General features: G+C 37.7%; 2 protein-coding genes across 2 annotated transcripts; one reads left to right on the top strand and one right to left on the bottom strand.

Moving 5' to 3' along the window:
• The first annotated feature begins 85 nt into the window (after window positions 1-85).
• On the top strand, window positions 86-6,414 carry gdf9 (growth differentiation factor 9). Its single transcript, XM_046858704.1, has 3 exons — window positions 86-268; window positions 931-1,462; window positions 4,639-6,414. The coding sequence occupies exons 2-3, from the start codon at window positions 1,108-1,110 to the stop codon at window positions 5,580-5,582; spliced, it is 1,299 nt and encodes a 432-aa protein (XP_046714660.1). The 5' UTR covers window positions 86-268; window positions 931-1,107; the 3' UTR covers window positions 5,583-6,414.
• Window positions 6,415-8,375: 1,961 nt separating this feature from the next.
• Window positions 8,376-12,958, bottom strand: LOC124392962 (glutathione S-transferase P-like). The gene is made up of 7 exons (XM_046860272.1): window positions 12,801-12,958; window positions 11,618-11,653; window positions 10,881-10,987; window positions 10,644-10,731; window positions 10,004-10,107; window positions 8,882-8,983; window positions 8,376-8,775 (listed from the first exon to the last, which is right to left on the bottom strand). Coding segments are annotated over exons 1-7 (627 nt in total). The 5' UTR covers window positions 12,802-12,958; the 3' UTR covers window positions 8,376-8,586.
• Window positions 12,959-15,332: the final 2,374 nt, after the last annotated feature.

Genomic DNA, 15,332 nt, shown 5'->3' with positions numbered 1-15,332 from the left:
CGTTGACAGGTGAAGTCAATAACACTAAAAAGCTCTTTACAGTGGCATTCGCCATATGATATAGAAAGTAGCAAGTGAACAGTCTTGGTGTTGGAAGCAGGAAAATGGGCAAGAGTAAGGATCTGAGAAAGTCTGACCGGAGCTGAAGATGGCTACATATGATGGCTAGATTATTAGATAAGAGCTTTTTGAAAACTGTGTAAACTGTGATGAAATGGCTGGTTGTATAAATCCCTGATCAGCAACACTTATCATTTTCTCAGAGCAGGTATTGTATTGCTAGCTCAGTTTGTGATATAAAGAAGTTTTAAATGGTGGGTTTCATTAAACACTAGATATTTAGTTGTCTTTCATTATATACAATTTTTCTTATTATAAAAAAAAGATAAAGAAAACATTATATATATATATTTATATGTATAGACGTCACATGTGAATAGTCACATGATCCATACTTAATTTTTTTTTTTTTTCCAACACGTTTCAGTAGTAGACTTCTTGTGTGTTTTCCCAAATAAATGTTTCCACGTGATTTTCACGCGACGTTAATATTTCATTTTATTTTATGATTTATTTTTTATTTAACACTTACTGCACGTGTTTGCTTTCACGTGATGTTTTATAAGTTATTAGGTTTTAAGTATAAATTTAATATGTTAATTTCCCTCATGTTGGACATTTGTTGATCAGTCTATTCTTTATGATGTCTCATGCGTTCATCTGGTCATTACATGTGCAATTTAATTGCATAACACAATCCTAATAAAACATTTTTAACTGAAAATACAGTTGTTCGTTAATCAAAACAACAACAATAATAATAATAATAATAAAAATAATAATAATAATAATAATAATATTATTAATAATAATAATAAACCAAGACCAGTGCACTGATGAATGCAGTGATTTTGTGTGTTGTTTTAAAAGGAACTGCCTCCTAAATCCACGTGCTGAAGACACGTCACTCGCGCGCACCCAGTTTGAGATGATTACACACACGTGTGAAGTGCGGTACACGACCGGAAGTGTGTGTGTGTGTGTGTGTGTGTGTGTTTGTGTGGCCCGGGGAGAAGTCTGCAAGTGCATTGGTAAGTTTTATTGATCATGGTTCAAGGCAGTTGCGCAGGTTTCTACCTGAAGGCGCTGATGCTGGCGCTGATTCTGGTGCTGATTCTGGTGCTGATGTGCGCCGGAGGGTCGAGCCGCGGTTCTGGAGGTGAACAAGCCGAGCACTTACTGCATCACGGCAACATCTTAAGCCCCTTACTAAAAGCCTTGTCGGAGCACGAGCCCTGGGGGATTCATTTCCCGAGAACTAGACCCGATTCCAGATACGTGCGATTCATGAAAAGGCTTTACAAACTGTCAGCAAAGCATGAGAGGAGCCACGAGATGTCCCACCTTTACAACACGGTGCGCCTCATCACAGCACGACAGGAGTGTCTGGACCGCTGTGGAGGTACAAACACAACAACCACAACCCACACATCTGTGTCTTAAGTCTACCATGTTGATCCATCTCTGAACAGTGGTTTCTTATTCTCAGCACAGAGGATACTGACGTGTGTGTGTGTGTGTGTGTGTGTGTGTGTGTGTGTGTGTGTGTGTGTGTGTGTGTGTGTGTGTGTGTTTTGGTGGAACTGGTACTGCATGATTGGATAAGGGACAAGATCTTTGCAGGAACCTTCACCCCACTGGAACACAGGTTAGAATCTGTGTGCAAAAGTAGTGGGTTGAACGTCAAACTAGGTTCAGTGGTAAAGCTGTGGGTCAGTGGTTCATATCCCATCCACAGTACAGCCACTGTGGGGCCCTTGAGCAATTTTTGTACTATTTTTGTGACAACAACAAAAGTTACAGATTCAATAACAGTTAAAATGCCAAGCAAATGAAAGAAACTATGTTCAGAATACAAGGTTGTGATAGCAAAGAGAAAATGACTTTATTCAGCATACATGAAGCAGGAAGCACATAATATATAGTCAGTCGGCAAAACGTGTATAGTTTTCTTTAAACGACCTTGTATTCCTGTCTTTTTTTGTTTTTTTTCAACCTTTTTTTTTTAAACCAAGAGTTGCCTTGTCCTCAACCTGCTAACATAGTAACCATACAAATCCCTAACACATTCATTTATTAAAAAAATATACAAAAAAAATCATAAAATTTATGACGTTTTAAAGTACGTTTGTGCTCACTTATGCTTCTGATATGAAACTGGAACATTTAACAGGTGAGTCGTTTTTTTCTGAATGTACCGATATGTCCGAGTACTGCAAAGAGATGCGTAAAAAATGATTAAGGTAAGCATATAACAAGGTAAACAAACAAACAACCAAAAAAAAAGGTATATCTCATATCTACTCTCAAACTCACCTCTCACTTTTTCACAAGTTCTGATGTCTAAAGAAAGTGTTGATGTCCCCATACCTGAAATTTCTACTCGTCCAGTTGGAATAGTCTTTGCCCTTATGTTGTTTTTACAGATTGACTAAATCCTCCTGCTCACAGTGTCTGATGTAAAACACCAAAGCTTGATGAGTTTTACTGTGTGTACAAGTTTGTGCTTTTGTTGTCGAAGTACAGACACGAGCATGTTAAATGTTTCATGCTGGCGACACATTTGACTGTTTGAACAGGAAAAAAAACATCTCGCATCTCAAAATACACTCCTCACAGTTACTGTAGCTGGTTAGGTTGTTGCTAAGAAGATAAAAAGATGAAGATGTACAAGTATTTTTGTTTATTTATATATTTTTATTTCACCTCGTAAGTTGAAAATGCTAATAGATGACAATTTCCACTTACAAGACGAGTTGAATGTAGCGTTAGTGTTTGATGGACACAGTGTCCAGGGCGGATCTGGATCACTCGTGAACTCTCAGGTTTTTTCTTTTTAGCATTTTGTTAATTATAGATCTAAACCTGCGAGATGCTTAACGAAAATGCGTACACATATAATAAAATTCAGTCCAACCTCAATTGAATTGATTTGAATGATGAATTTTGCATGAGCTTTGAAACTTTTATGTTGAAACATCTATCCATTAATCACAGACAAATCACTGATGATTAAAAAAATTGCAATTATTACCAATTCTGTACTGATTAACTATGTAGATGTGTGTAATAAATCCTCGTGATGCCACTGTGCTGGATGTACTTTTACAACCGTTTGCTTGACGGCTGTGGAATTGGATGATCACAAGTGTATTGAGGGTATTTTGGGGTTATATTGGTAGAAGAATTCTGAGGATGGAGCCACCAGGAAAGAGGAAAAGAGGAAGGCCAAAGAGGAGGTTCATGGATGTGGTGAGGGAAGACATGCAGGTAGTTGGTGTGAAAGAGGCAGATGTAGAGGACAGAGGGGTATGTAGACTGATGATCCGCTGTGGCGACTCCTAATTGGAGCAGACGAAAGAAAAAGAAGAAGAAGAAGATAATGAAAATATTCCATCAAACTCCAAAGGTCCTTTATTTAGTTCAGAAGGAACCCTTGACAGATGTATTGAAAATTCTCACAGACTCCATTTAAACAAGTAAATAATGAAAAATAATGAGAGAAACTCTTCGTTTAAGGAACCCGGAAATGTTTTGCTTGCACACACTCAATCAGGGATGATACGGATTAAACAAGGCGTATGTTTACGACCCAAATAAAAGCGTATGTAAAACTTTCCACTGGTATTGCTAGCTAGCGTGTAGCAAAGGTAGAAGAAGCTTTTTTACCTCGCAAGCCTATGATTTATAAATAAGCATTTCATTCGACCAGGAAACCCGATCACTTGTTTCAGAATGTTTGCGGTTTGGTTGACGATCATCACCGTAGTTTGCGTTGTTGTTATTTTGTTTTCGTTTATTGGAAATTGTTCGGTTTAACGATTATTTAGTTTTTGTTCTTTTTAAACGTCGCAATTGTTTTTAGAACCTTTCTGAAAATAAATCTGGTGCAATTATAACATTCCAGAGATATTGTCTAAAGATATTCGGAATTGTTCTGATTATCTTTTGATATTAGCACTGATACGACTTTAGCTCTCGCCTCTTCTTTACCTAAAGAGAATGATGTAGCAATGCTTTAGCCTGTCTAGATCTCCTTTTATAGCTTCCACTTTTTCAAGCTCAACACCACCACTGTTAACCCCTCGTTATCTTACGCTTCACTAACAAGCTGACCTAAGGATCTGCCGTTGTATTCGACGGTAGCGATATGGAACGTTGATGGTTATATTGAGCATAGCACGTGACCGTAAAACCAATATGAAACCGTTAAGTGAGAACAGTAACTAGAGTATAACAGCTAAATGTGATGGTGTTTTATGATCGAAATGACTGCCATCAACTATTTAATACAAATCAGACTGTGCTAGCAAAAATATAGACACAATGAATTGAAACGCAGTAACTATGAAGCAATAGAGCACCAGAATCACCAAATCAAATGTTCCTGTAAAATGTGTTTTAAATGGTGAGGATTTTCAGTACGACTGGCGAATTTGGATCTTACAAATGCAGCTTTGTGTGAATATCATATAAATTTCAATATATTCCAGATTGGACTTCGATTATGTACCCGTGCATTTTTATTTGTAAGAATCAGGCGATTTTGTTTCTCAAATATGTCTCTTTCTCCTGCAGAACAATTCATGCAGGACATTTCCTACAGTCTGAACCGTGTACGAGCTCAAGAACAGCTCCTCAAATCGGTTCTGCTCTACTCCCTGGACCACAACCATGCGGTTTCGCTCACCTCTCACTGCTACCTGTACATGAAGGAACAGATGCCGTCAGACGAGCACATGTGCCTCAGCCCTCCCAGCTCCCAGCACGCCGTGTCCCTCATCAGTTTCCAGTTTCAACTCAACAGAGCCAGCCATCACAAGTGGGTAGAGGTTGACGTGACCCCCTTCCTCCACCCTCTTATCAAGGATCACAAAAAGGACATCCACCTCCTCATCAACCTTACCTGCTTGGACGATGAACCAGGAAGTCTTCCTTCCAGAAGCCTCGTAGAGCTCACGCACATGGCTCCGTCTCTTTTGCTCTATCTGAACGATACCAGCGAGGTGGCTTATCAGAGAGGCTCCACACACACCCGGCTGGGAGAAATCCGTTCGAACCTTTGGGGTAATACCATGCAAAGCCAGTATTATGGATTTGGTCTTCAGAGGCTGAAGTGGAGAAATCGGAGGAGTGCTCTAAACACAGCTCAATCCTTAAAGTCTAGCGCTGAGAGAGGACCTCTGGCTGCATTCGAACACCCAGCAGACGACTGTGACCTCTACGACTTTCGCGTTAGCTTCTCCCAGCTTAGGTTAGATCACTGGATCATCGCGCCTTCCAAGTACAACCCCAGATACTGCAAAGGCATCTGTCCTCGTGTGGTGGGCCATATCTACGGCTCACCGGTGCACACAATGGTACAGAACATTATTTACGAGAAGCTGGACTCCTCTGTGCCCAGACCTTCTTGCGTTCCGTCGGAATATGACCCCCTGAGTGTCTTGACCATTGAAAACGACGGCTCGATCGCGTATAAAGAATATGAAGAAATGATTGCTACAAAGTGCACTTGCCGCTAATGGTTTTTCATATTTGCCTTGCTCGTTCAGGGCAAATTGCTGATGACCTCACTCTTTTGTGCCCATTTTATCCACCTGGACAGTCGATGATGCCATTGAATGCCATTAAGTTCTGTTGATTCTGTTCTAGGTTGGTGGTATTTTCATTTCTATCCAAAGTTAATTGTATGTAGATAAAAGTAGCGATTATGCATATGGTTGGATTTGTTATTTTTTTGTTTCTGTTTTGATGATAATGGTTGAAGTTATTTTTTTGTTATTTATTTTTCGGTGGGTATGTCTCGGTTCTGTAGGTATGATGCAAATGGCAAACGTTTTAAACATTAATCTAATTCTGGACAAATTATGGAAAAGTGTGGTCCTATTTTCTTATTGGAACACTTTAACATATGTTTTTAATACCTGGGGATTGCAGACAGTTGTCTTATGGGCAACCTCTCTCTCTTCATGATGTCCAGAAAAAAAGAAATAATTTGCCCGAACCCTTGAGTGAATTAAATGCTCTGGGGCATTTAATCGCTTTGTGATTTATGGTTTAAAGCTGACTGTGTCATGTATCTATTTATGTAATTTATGCCCTGTGTACATTTGGCTCTGATTTCACATGAAGTATGCAATTAAAAACATTTTGATATGTTCGAGGGAAAAAAAAAAAAAACTGGAAATAAAAAAAAAAAAGTGAGCACCCTGGAGATTGTGTGGAAATATATTGTTCTGGTAGGAAATATGTAAAGAGTTCACTTCGAATATCTCTTTCTTTAGTGGCGCATATCTGGAGTTTTTTTCGATCATATTTTGTGTCCACTGTAAAATAAAAAGTCATTATAAAGAACTAATTTCATTTATACTGAATTCATTTGAGCTAGCAAGACGCTACGCTATGGTAGCTACTACAACTTTTTAAGCTAGTGTAGCTATTTGTGTAGCTACTAGGTATTTAACACACACACACATCTGTATCTCGATCTCCGATTTTTTTAAGTCGGTGGGCTGAAATTTAAACCGGCCGCCTGTAGCTGACGGTGTCAACATGACGTCTGATTTCTGTTTGACCGCTACGTCGCTCCGTTTCACAATCGGTTGAGGGATATGCATAGCACTGCTCACACTTTTTATTTTAACCCACCTTCCGTTTGTCTTTTTGTAAAAGGAGAAGTGCTAAAATTCCTCCAACAGAGTTTTAGTCAAATGGTATACTAAGTTTGCATCCTAGCGAACCAGTGTTGATTTATTCATTGATGGAGACTTCAGAGCACTCTTGTATGTTGCTCTGGATAAACGCGTCTGCTAAACGCTGTAAATGTAAATATTTTTCTAATTTATCTAATGTAATATATATCTATTTAAACCACCAAGCAGTTACTAGGAGTTTCTATTGAGGAAAAAATTCTCCTTTCTGTAAAACATTGATAGTGCTCCTCGTATTGATACCTGTATTTGTACCTGTCTAGAAACATTCTAAACAAATATTTGTTTTTGGTTGACCTACAAGTTACATCTGAGTGTTTTCAGTGTGACGGTGGAAGGAGTGAACCAGTAAAAGGGATGGTTGATTGAAAAGCCGATGTCTTGGATGAGATTGTTTGGAGTCATAAACTGCTGATTCCAGCTGCTAATGCGGACCATCTTCCAGAAAAATGCTGACTGGGCAGATTGTTTGGAGCGGTCACTTGGTTGTCCGGTATAGAAAGTTGTTCAGGTGATAGATATGAACTACTAAGGAATACTTGGTGAAGGACGATTAGCGAGGGGATTGAATGTGGGGGATAATTACGATGCGATATTCATTGCTTTGCAATCGCACTCGCAGCGTTACACGATACAAAAACAGCTGGATTTAGTGCATTTTATTTAGAATAAAAACTCCTGTTCAATTCATTGCTAAAGATCGTAGCATTCGTTACGCAGCACAGCACGTAGCCTGCTACTGTTTTTGTGATGTTTTTATTAAATGCCTTTTATAGTAGCAAGTGCCTCTGCTGCACCTCCAGTGTCCTGCACTTTTGATGTTTTCTGCTTTAGTGAAACTCTGGATAAGGACCTGGCTGCAGACAGGGCATGCAATGCATGCAGGAGATCAGTAGGTGGCAGCACAAAATTCTAAGTCAGAAAGAAAATGATCTACATTTTTGCTTCTGCATTTGTTGTTGATAAATAAACTTAAAATATAATGTATTAATGAATATGAATACATTAAAATCCATTAATCTTTATACTGGTATTTTTTCATGCATTTGACAGCCGTGGTTTTCAAGAACATGATCTATGAAGGTCAGTGAGTCTTAGGCACCCATTACCATGTCATTGCTTGTTCTCTGGTGGTCCCTTCTTTTAGTAGGTATTAACCACTGCATACTGGGAACACCCCACAAGAACTGTCATTTTAAATGGACGCCCTGACCAATTAGTCTAGCGATCACAATTTGTTCCTTGAATTTGTTTAAATCCTTACACTTGCCCATTTTTTCCGCTTTCGACACCTCAATTTCCAGAACGAATAGTTCACTTCCTGTCTGATATGCCAAAATTAGAAAGTAATAATTTGAGGAGACAGCATTGTGTCCCCCATTTACATGATTTGTGTATTGAATGTAAAAAAATATCCAAGATGATACTTCAATACAGGTTTAAGCTTTTGATTAAAAAAAAAAAAAAAGTGTTTGATTCTTTTGAGCAAATTATTTTTATAGACTATTAGTCATTATAACTTTGCTAAAAGATGTGCTGTTTATTATTTCTAAAAATGTATTTAACTTATTTAAAAATGCACTGGGCAAACACACTTCAGTCATGTCTTGGTTAAATTTTTATTTTCAAGAAACGATTTAGTCACTTTTGAAAAAAGAGTACCAAAAAGATCTCAAAGAAAAAAAAAAAAAAAAAAAAACTTCAGCCACATACAGAACAAAAGCTGTGCTAGACAGGAAATGCGGCGAGACGGTCAGCTTTATAAAATTGAGAACGTGGATCTATCTACATTCAGCTTGTAACATGTTCAGCTGTATTACTGCTTGCCATTGCCGTTGATGGGCAGTTTCTTGTAGGCATCGGAGTCAAGGAAAGCCTTGATTTTGGGACGACTGGACATCTTCTGCACAAAGCCATTCAGAGCAGGGAAAGAGTCCAGACAGGTGGGGCTCAGCACCTGGTGGTTCAACAGCACCTCAAAGAGACTGTAGTCAGCGAAGGAAATCTGTGAATGGAGAGCGACCGCATCAGGAGCAAGAACACGTGTAGCACTCTGAGATCCTGCGATTAGTTTTGTGATATTTGAGAAACGTTCTATAGCAAAGTCTTACCGAGCCACCGACAAGGAATCCGCTTGAGCTCTTCTCCAGAACAGCCTCGAACTTGGAGAGATGGTTCGGTAAGTCCTTGATGTATGCATCTTTGCCGGTGTCCTGGGAAACGGGACAAAATTAGTTCAGGCTTTTCCCAGATCTACACTATTTTCAAAAGTATTGGGTCACCTGGTCATAAATATGGTACGTGATTTTTAAGCATCGCGTTCCACATTTCCAATTTGCTCTTATAATTCCCTCCACTCTTCTGGGAAGATGTTCCACCAGATTTTGGAGTGTGCCTATTGATATTTGTGTTCATCAGCCACAAGGGTGTTACGAAAATCAGGTACTGATGAAGGTGAGGAGACCTGGGGTGCAGTCAGCGTTCACATTCATCCCAAAGGTGTTCAGTAGGGATGAGATCAGAGCTCAGGCCTCTCAAGATCTTCAAGAAGCTCACTTTGACATGCTGGAACAGGTTCTGGGTTTCCAAGTTCAAGTGAATGCAAAATTTTATTAGACGATTGTGTGCCTCCAGCTTTGTGGTAACAGTTTGGAAAAGATATAGCAGGAAAGGGCAGGTGTCCCAATACTTTTGGCAATATATCATTTGAACAAAATATTTTTGCAATAGCTCAATGATGTCACAAGTATGATTCCTCCTCAATTGATGCAGGATATAAAAAAAATACAAATCTGCTCAATTGGAGTGGAAACCCAGATAGTTTATAGTATGGGCTAGAAAGAAAGCGGCCCCAGCATTGATTCTTGATACCAGCGTGTTTTGTTTTTTAGGCCAAATTAAGAACATGGTGGTGATCAGTAAATATATTTATAACTTCTCTCAAGAGTGTTCCTACTTATACTACGTAGTGTGTTTTAACGTCAAAATCTTTAACGATTCTGTAAACGTGTATTTTAACTCAGTTCGTCGTCTCGATGAACACAAATGACCAAACCTTCTCATGGTCTTGCGTGAAATTCACGATGATCTAATTCCCTGGAACTTTAGCTGCAGAAGCAACTGAAAAAAATACCCCCTGAATGTCGCTATATTTCCAGCTTTATATGCTGATTAAAGATTACGCTTTCTTTAATAGACTCTTGGGAAATATAAGATCATTAGATATCACTTACATATTCCTGGTAGATCATTTTCAAGTATTTGATACGCAGATCTTCGACTCCGTCGTTAAACATGTCGATCAGGGCGGCTTCGGTGTCATTTTTCCCGTACGCACCTGCACATATAAGCAGAAGGAGCTGTCAGGGTGACGTTTTTAATGGGATCCTTTCCAAATCTGACATTGGTTTCTATTTGTCAATAAATTGACTTATTTTAAAAGATAAACAAGTATCAAATTTTATTCTAGTAACATACTATATACACATTTGTTGGTGATCCAGATGTTTTTTAATTAGCACTAAATTTGTAATTTTTTTAAAATTTTTATTAAATAGACAATTTCTCAGGTCACAGACCTTCTTTTACTTACTTACTTATACTTCTTAAATAGTTAATTGAAGTTTAATTCAACCAAATATGTGAACGCTATATAACTGATTAATCAGCATGGATCAGGCGATTCAATCTTTATTTAAATTAAACGCTTATTTGAACAATTCTACTTGTATATATTGTATATGGTATTATTACATTTACACGTTTTTTTCCTGATTAAAATTTATTACAAATAATTTTTTTTTTTTTTAATGAAATAACTTTGATGTATGGTTTTGTTGTGTTGGTAATCGTGAGTAATGATGGGATAATCACCATGTTTGCGGCCCACATGCCTCAAAAAGGTATTTGACTGAAACAAAACCAGGTCACCATCCTGGAGCTTCGGCAACTGTCCAAAAACCTAGAAAGTTTTTATAAAAAAATAAATAAATAAATAAATAATAAAAAAAGAGACGTATTTATAATGTTGGAATATTTAGCCTTTTTTTTTTTTAGAAAAACCAAAATGTGCACATGTATAACAGCAGCAGCCTTGTAGGAGACACTCACACATGTTTTCTTCAGGTCTCCCTTCATCCATTCATCAAAGTTCACCACAATTTCCTTCCACTCCTGACCCAAGTCCGACAGCATGATCCGCAGAGCGCCGCATCGTCCTGGCATAACATTTACACCTCATTACTATAGTAACAGGATTTTCCAGTCCCGTATGCATTAATGCATCATGGACACTTAATGCAAATGAAAACGTACATTTATTTAGTATGAGATTTATTATAACTAATGACTTCGATCTGATTTGCTTTTATATCTGATCAATGTGAAATAAAACAAGTGTTGAGTGATTCTGCCACTTTTTTTTTTTTTTTTGTGGTTCATATGCAAATCAACGTTTGTCCCCAATTTGGGTGACGCCACTACAAAAAACTGGTGTCCGATTGGCCGACTGTGATGAACACTGGAGAACACCAGACATGTCCAGACCAATCAGAATTGCAAAGCTCCCTTTTATTTGTCTGATTCGCTCTGGAGCCAAATCAGATAAGTCTTGTTGAGTCATTATTACATCTTTAAAAAAAAAAAAAAAAGTTTAACTTGATATTCACAGTGCACATGCAGTCATTATACTATTCTATATTATATACAATATACACTCCCCCCCATCCCCCAAAAAAGTAGCTGATGGCGAGAAAGACCACGAGATGTTTTTGTTCAGAACAACCTGAGGGGATCAGGCCTAAGTCATATGACTGTGGTGGAGATGAAGTAAAAAGATTGTCACATACCTCTCACGGCAAAGTATGTGATAGTGTAGGGTGCCACTGTGAAGAGTGAAAAAAAAAAAAGGACACAATGAACATTTTGTGCAGCTCGAAAAGTCGCTCAATTACACCATGTTCATGCATTATTACACTTGTACATGTGGGGGGTCCATACAGCATGTGTTGAGTTTTTTCCCACTAAAGCATTTACTGAAGATGAATAAACTCATTGAGGAGTCGCTACTCTGTCCCATGAAATGTTACAAAAAACACCCGCATCCAGTTGCATAGCTCTACTGAAAGTAGTTGTGTAACGTGGCTTTGAGCCAAGAAACTGTCCTTCTGTTCCTTCCTGTTATTTTCATTTAACAAATCAAATTACATACATATGAGTGCATTTTCTACACACAGCATTAACGTCTTGAATGGGTGAGGAAACCCTTCTACGTGCAGAAGGAGATCGTTGTGTGCACCAGGATCACGCTGTCGCCCATACGTTACAGCTCATGCATGTTATCAGCTGCGCTCTTTTGTTGCTATGCTCATAATAAAAGAATAATGGACACTTGAGACTGAGGCACTGGTGCATAACATCTCTGAGGATTGGACGAGAACTGTAACGAGATCATCACCACAGTCATAATGTCTCAGAGGAGACCAGGAGTGAATTGTGTACACCTTAACCAAGTGAACTTTGAAATTATGGGATGCATAATGCACTTTAGACCAACAGCTTGAGTCCATTTAGAAAAACAACCAATAGAATCACAGACTTGTGAAAAAACGCATAGCAACAGGCAGCTGATTGGTTCTTGATTGTTGCCAGTTGTTTGTTTAGTCTTTAGTTGTTTACTATTAAAAGTCCTTTGCAAAATTTCGATCATATTTTTAACATAGATCCAGATATGGAAATGTGCACTTTTGAAGAGTTGCACTAGTGTTATAGCAGGTTTGAATGCATGCAATTTTGCACACGTCTCTAAACTAGAATGCAACAGCGTATGCAAATTGTAAAAATCAAACAAAACACTTTGAATATGGTTGATTTTTTTTTTATTATTTATTGCACACTGAATTTCATTGTGAGCTCTGCACCCAAGACTTGTTCAGAGATTTACTTTACACGCCTGGCTATAAAACGAGGTCTTGCAAAAGCGCGTGCTCCAAAAGCATACAAAAAAAAGGAGAAATGCATGCATCTACTTACTCTTCTGTAGATCAGGTTCTTGCAGTGCCTTTAGCCCTCGTGTATTGGGTATGAAGTTCCTGTGTGTGTGTGAAGGAGTGATCTGCACAGAAAACCCACAGCTCTTCTCCTTTTATACACGCTCACAATTTCTGATGAGTCATCCTAATCTGGCTTTTCTGACTGCCGGATGTTCAGTGTGTAGAAGACTCAATGAACCGGTTTCTTTCATAAAAGAGGCCAGTCCCACCATATTGAACAGGTTAACCTCATTTCGACAGCTTTGTGTCAAAACTAAACGATTTATTTTACTATAATATTAGTAAAAGCTTCACTTAAGCCCTTTGGCGCGACTGAATTTCGGGGTTGGTGGACGAATCGATTCCAAGGAGTCGGATCTTAAACATGAGTCATTTGAAAGTTATTGGTTTTTTATTTTCTTATTATTATATTTTTGTCCAGAACAAAGTATGACAGATACACTTTCAAAATGCATTCAGTTTTCAATTTTTTCTTTTCACATAAGGCAGGACAAAAAAGAAATATGAAAATGCAAAAAAAATGAAATGCAATTGAATAAAAAATAAGAGAGGAACACATTCTTATTGATAAAGATTATTAAATGATCTCATGCTTTGTAAAACAAACTGACTCCCAACACACAATATGAGTTCGATCCACATTTGCAACGATCATATGTCTCATCTATATATGAGAACAGTTTAGCCAACTTGGTTTTACTATAGTGAATTGGTGTTGGTACTCTAAGTTTGCAATCTAGTGAACCAGTGTTGATTTATTCACTGCTAGAGACTTCATAAGGGCATCAGCTAAATGAAAAAATGCAAATAAATACGGTAGAGATTTTTCATCTGAATCAGATCGAGTCGTGTTCAAGATAAAGTCCCATTCATTCTGCCATCAGCTTTATCCCAGCTCTCCTCTTCATTCTGTTATGATCTTCTGTCTTGATATATTTTGGAATGTCATATTACAACTTATATATTTTAGAGATAAGGCCCTTGAGTTGTGCAGGAGCCTTAAGAAACAAGTCTAATCTTGATTCAGAGGGCATTTGATGAAACATAGAGCAGAGGCCCTGGACAAAGTTATGGAAAAACAAAATCGTTCAAACCAGATCGATGTAATTAGCAAAATTAAAAAAAAAAAAAAGTTTTTGTTTTCTTTTTGTCTTTTCACATTTTGCTGTCATTTATACTGTAATTTATACATGTTATGTTCACTTTGTTCTTTGTTTGGTTACTGAATGTGGTTAAAGTATAGAAAAAAGCCAAGATTAAATTATATATAAGAGCCATTACAACTTTCATATGTAGTCATCAGTTATATCATTGTAAATGTTATAAATTATTTGCTGAGTCATCCAGATTGGGCAGATTTTGTCTAAACAATGGGATGAAATAAAACCACAATTTGTTAGGCATCAAGTTTTTAATAAATGTTTTTTTTTTATTATGCTTTATTTAACACTAATCAAGTCAGAGGAAGCTTCTTTTTACATTGGGTGTAAATGTATTCATATATATAGTAAACTTATATGTTAAATGTTCAAATTAATTATGTTAAAATAAGTGATGAGGTCAGATTTTTGTGCCACCAAGTACTCCGATATTGTGTAATGCCTGTGCATGTCTACTCCAAGATGTAAAGCTATGGACAGTCAAACTTCTGCTCATAAAACAACACACTGTAGAAAATGTATGCATGAGGCACCTGACTACGATTCTTCTCAAAAGTGAATAAGGCTATGCTTAGATGGTGTCAGATGAATGTAAAAAAAAAAAAGTTGCACAGAAATGCTTATGTAATAAAGATGACAGTCTCTCACCGGTGGGGGAGAGCGTAACCCGTTTTACATAAGTTACATGTGCACATGTGATGCAATATCTTTCATTTTCACTGTTCATTTTTAATAGGCAGTGGCAATAATGTGACTTGGCTTACAGGGAAAAAAATTGATCTGGATTCCTCTTTTTTTGAATGGGAAACAGCAGCTGCCAAGCCCTGAACAGTCATGAACCAGGCCTAGCTCATGGTCTGGGTAGATAGTTTTCTTTGTCATACATTTTCAGAAAAAAAAATCATAAATGAACAGTTTTTTATTGCAGTAACCTGTAAAAAAAAAAAAACTTTAAACCAGTGAAATGCAGAAAGTTTTACACACCGTCATTGCTCTTTGTGAGTTAATTTGCAAACCCTGTTGCAGAGGGACACGCCCTGTTTTAGACAAATATGTGGCAAATGCTGTGGTAGGTTGGACGTCAAACTATAGGTTGTAGGCGAGGCTCAGAAAAAACAAAACCTTTTAGGTGTGCCTAAAGTCAGAAAGATTGCAAGTTCATGGTGACAGTCGAAAAGCTTAAAAGAATAAAATCGATTAAATGAATCGCAGTATGAGAATAGAAGTATAGCGTTCGAGTTTTTGGATTCTTCTTGGGCTAAACGTAGGCTTTTATTATGACCTGGCTTTGAAAGGTGGAGTAAAGGTACGACAGCAAATCTTGGCTAATGTGTGGCAAGTAAATAAACCAC

This window comes from Silurus meridionalis, chromosome 10 (assembly GCF_014805685.1).
Source record: "Silurus meridionalis isolate SWU-2019-XX chromosome 10, ASM1480568v1, whole genome shotgun sequence".
Classification (NCBI taxonomy): domain Eukaryota; kingdom Metazoa; phylum Chordata; class Actinopteri; order Siluriformes; family Siluridae; genus Silurus; species Silurus meridionalis.
This window is presented reverse-complemented; position numbering and strand designations above follow the sequence as displayed.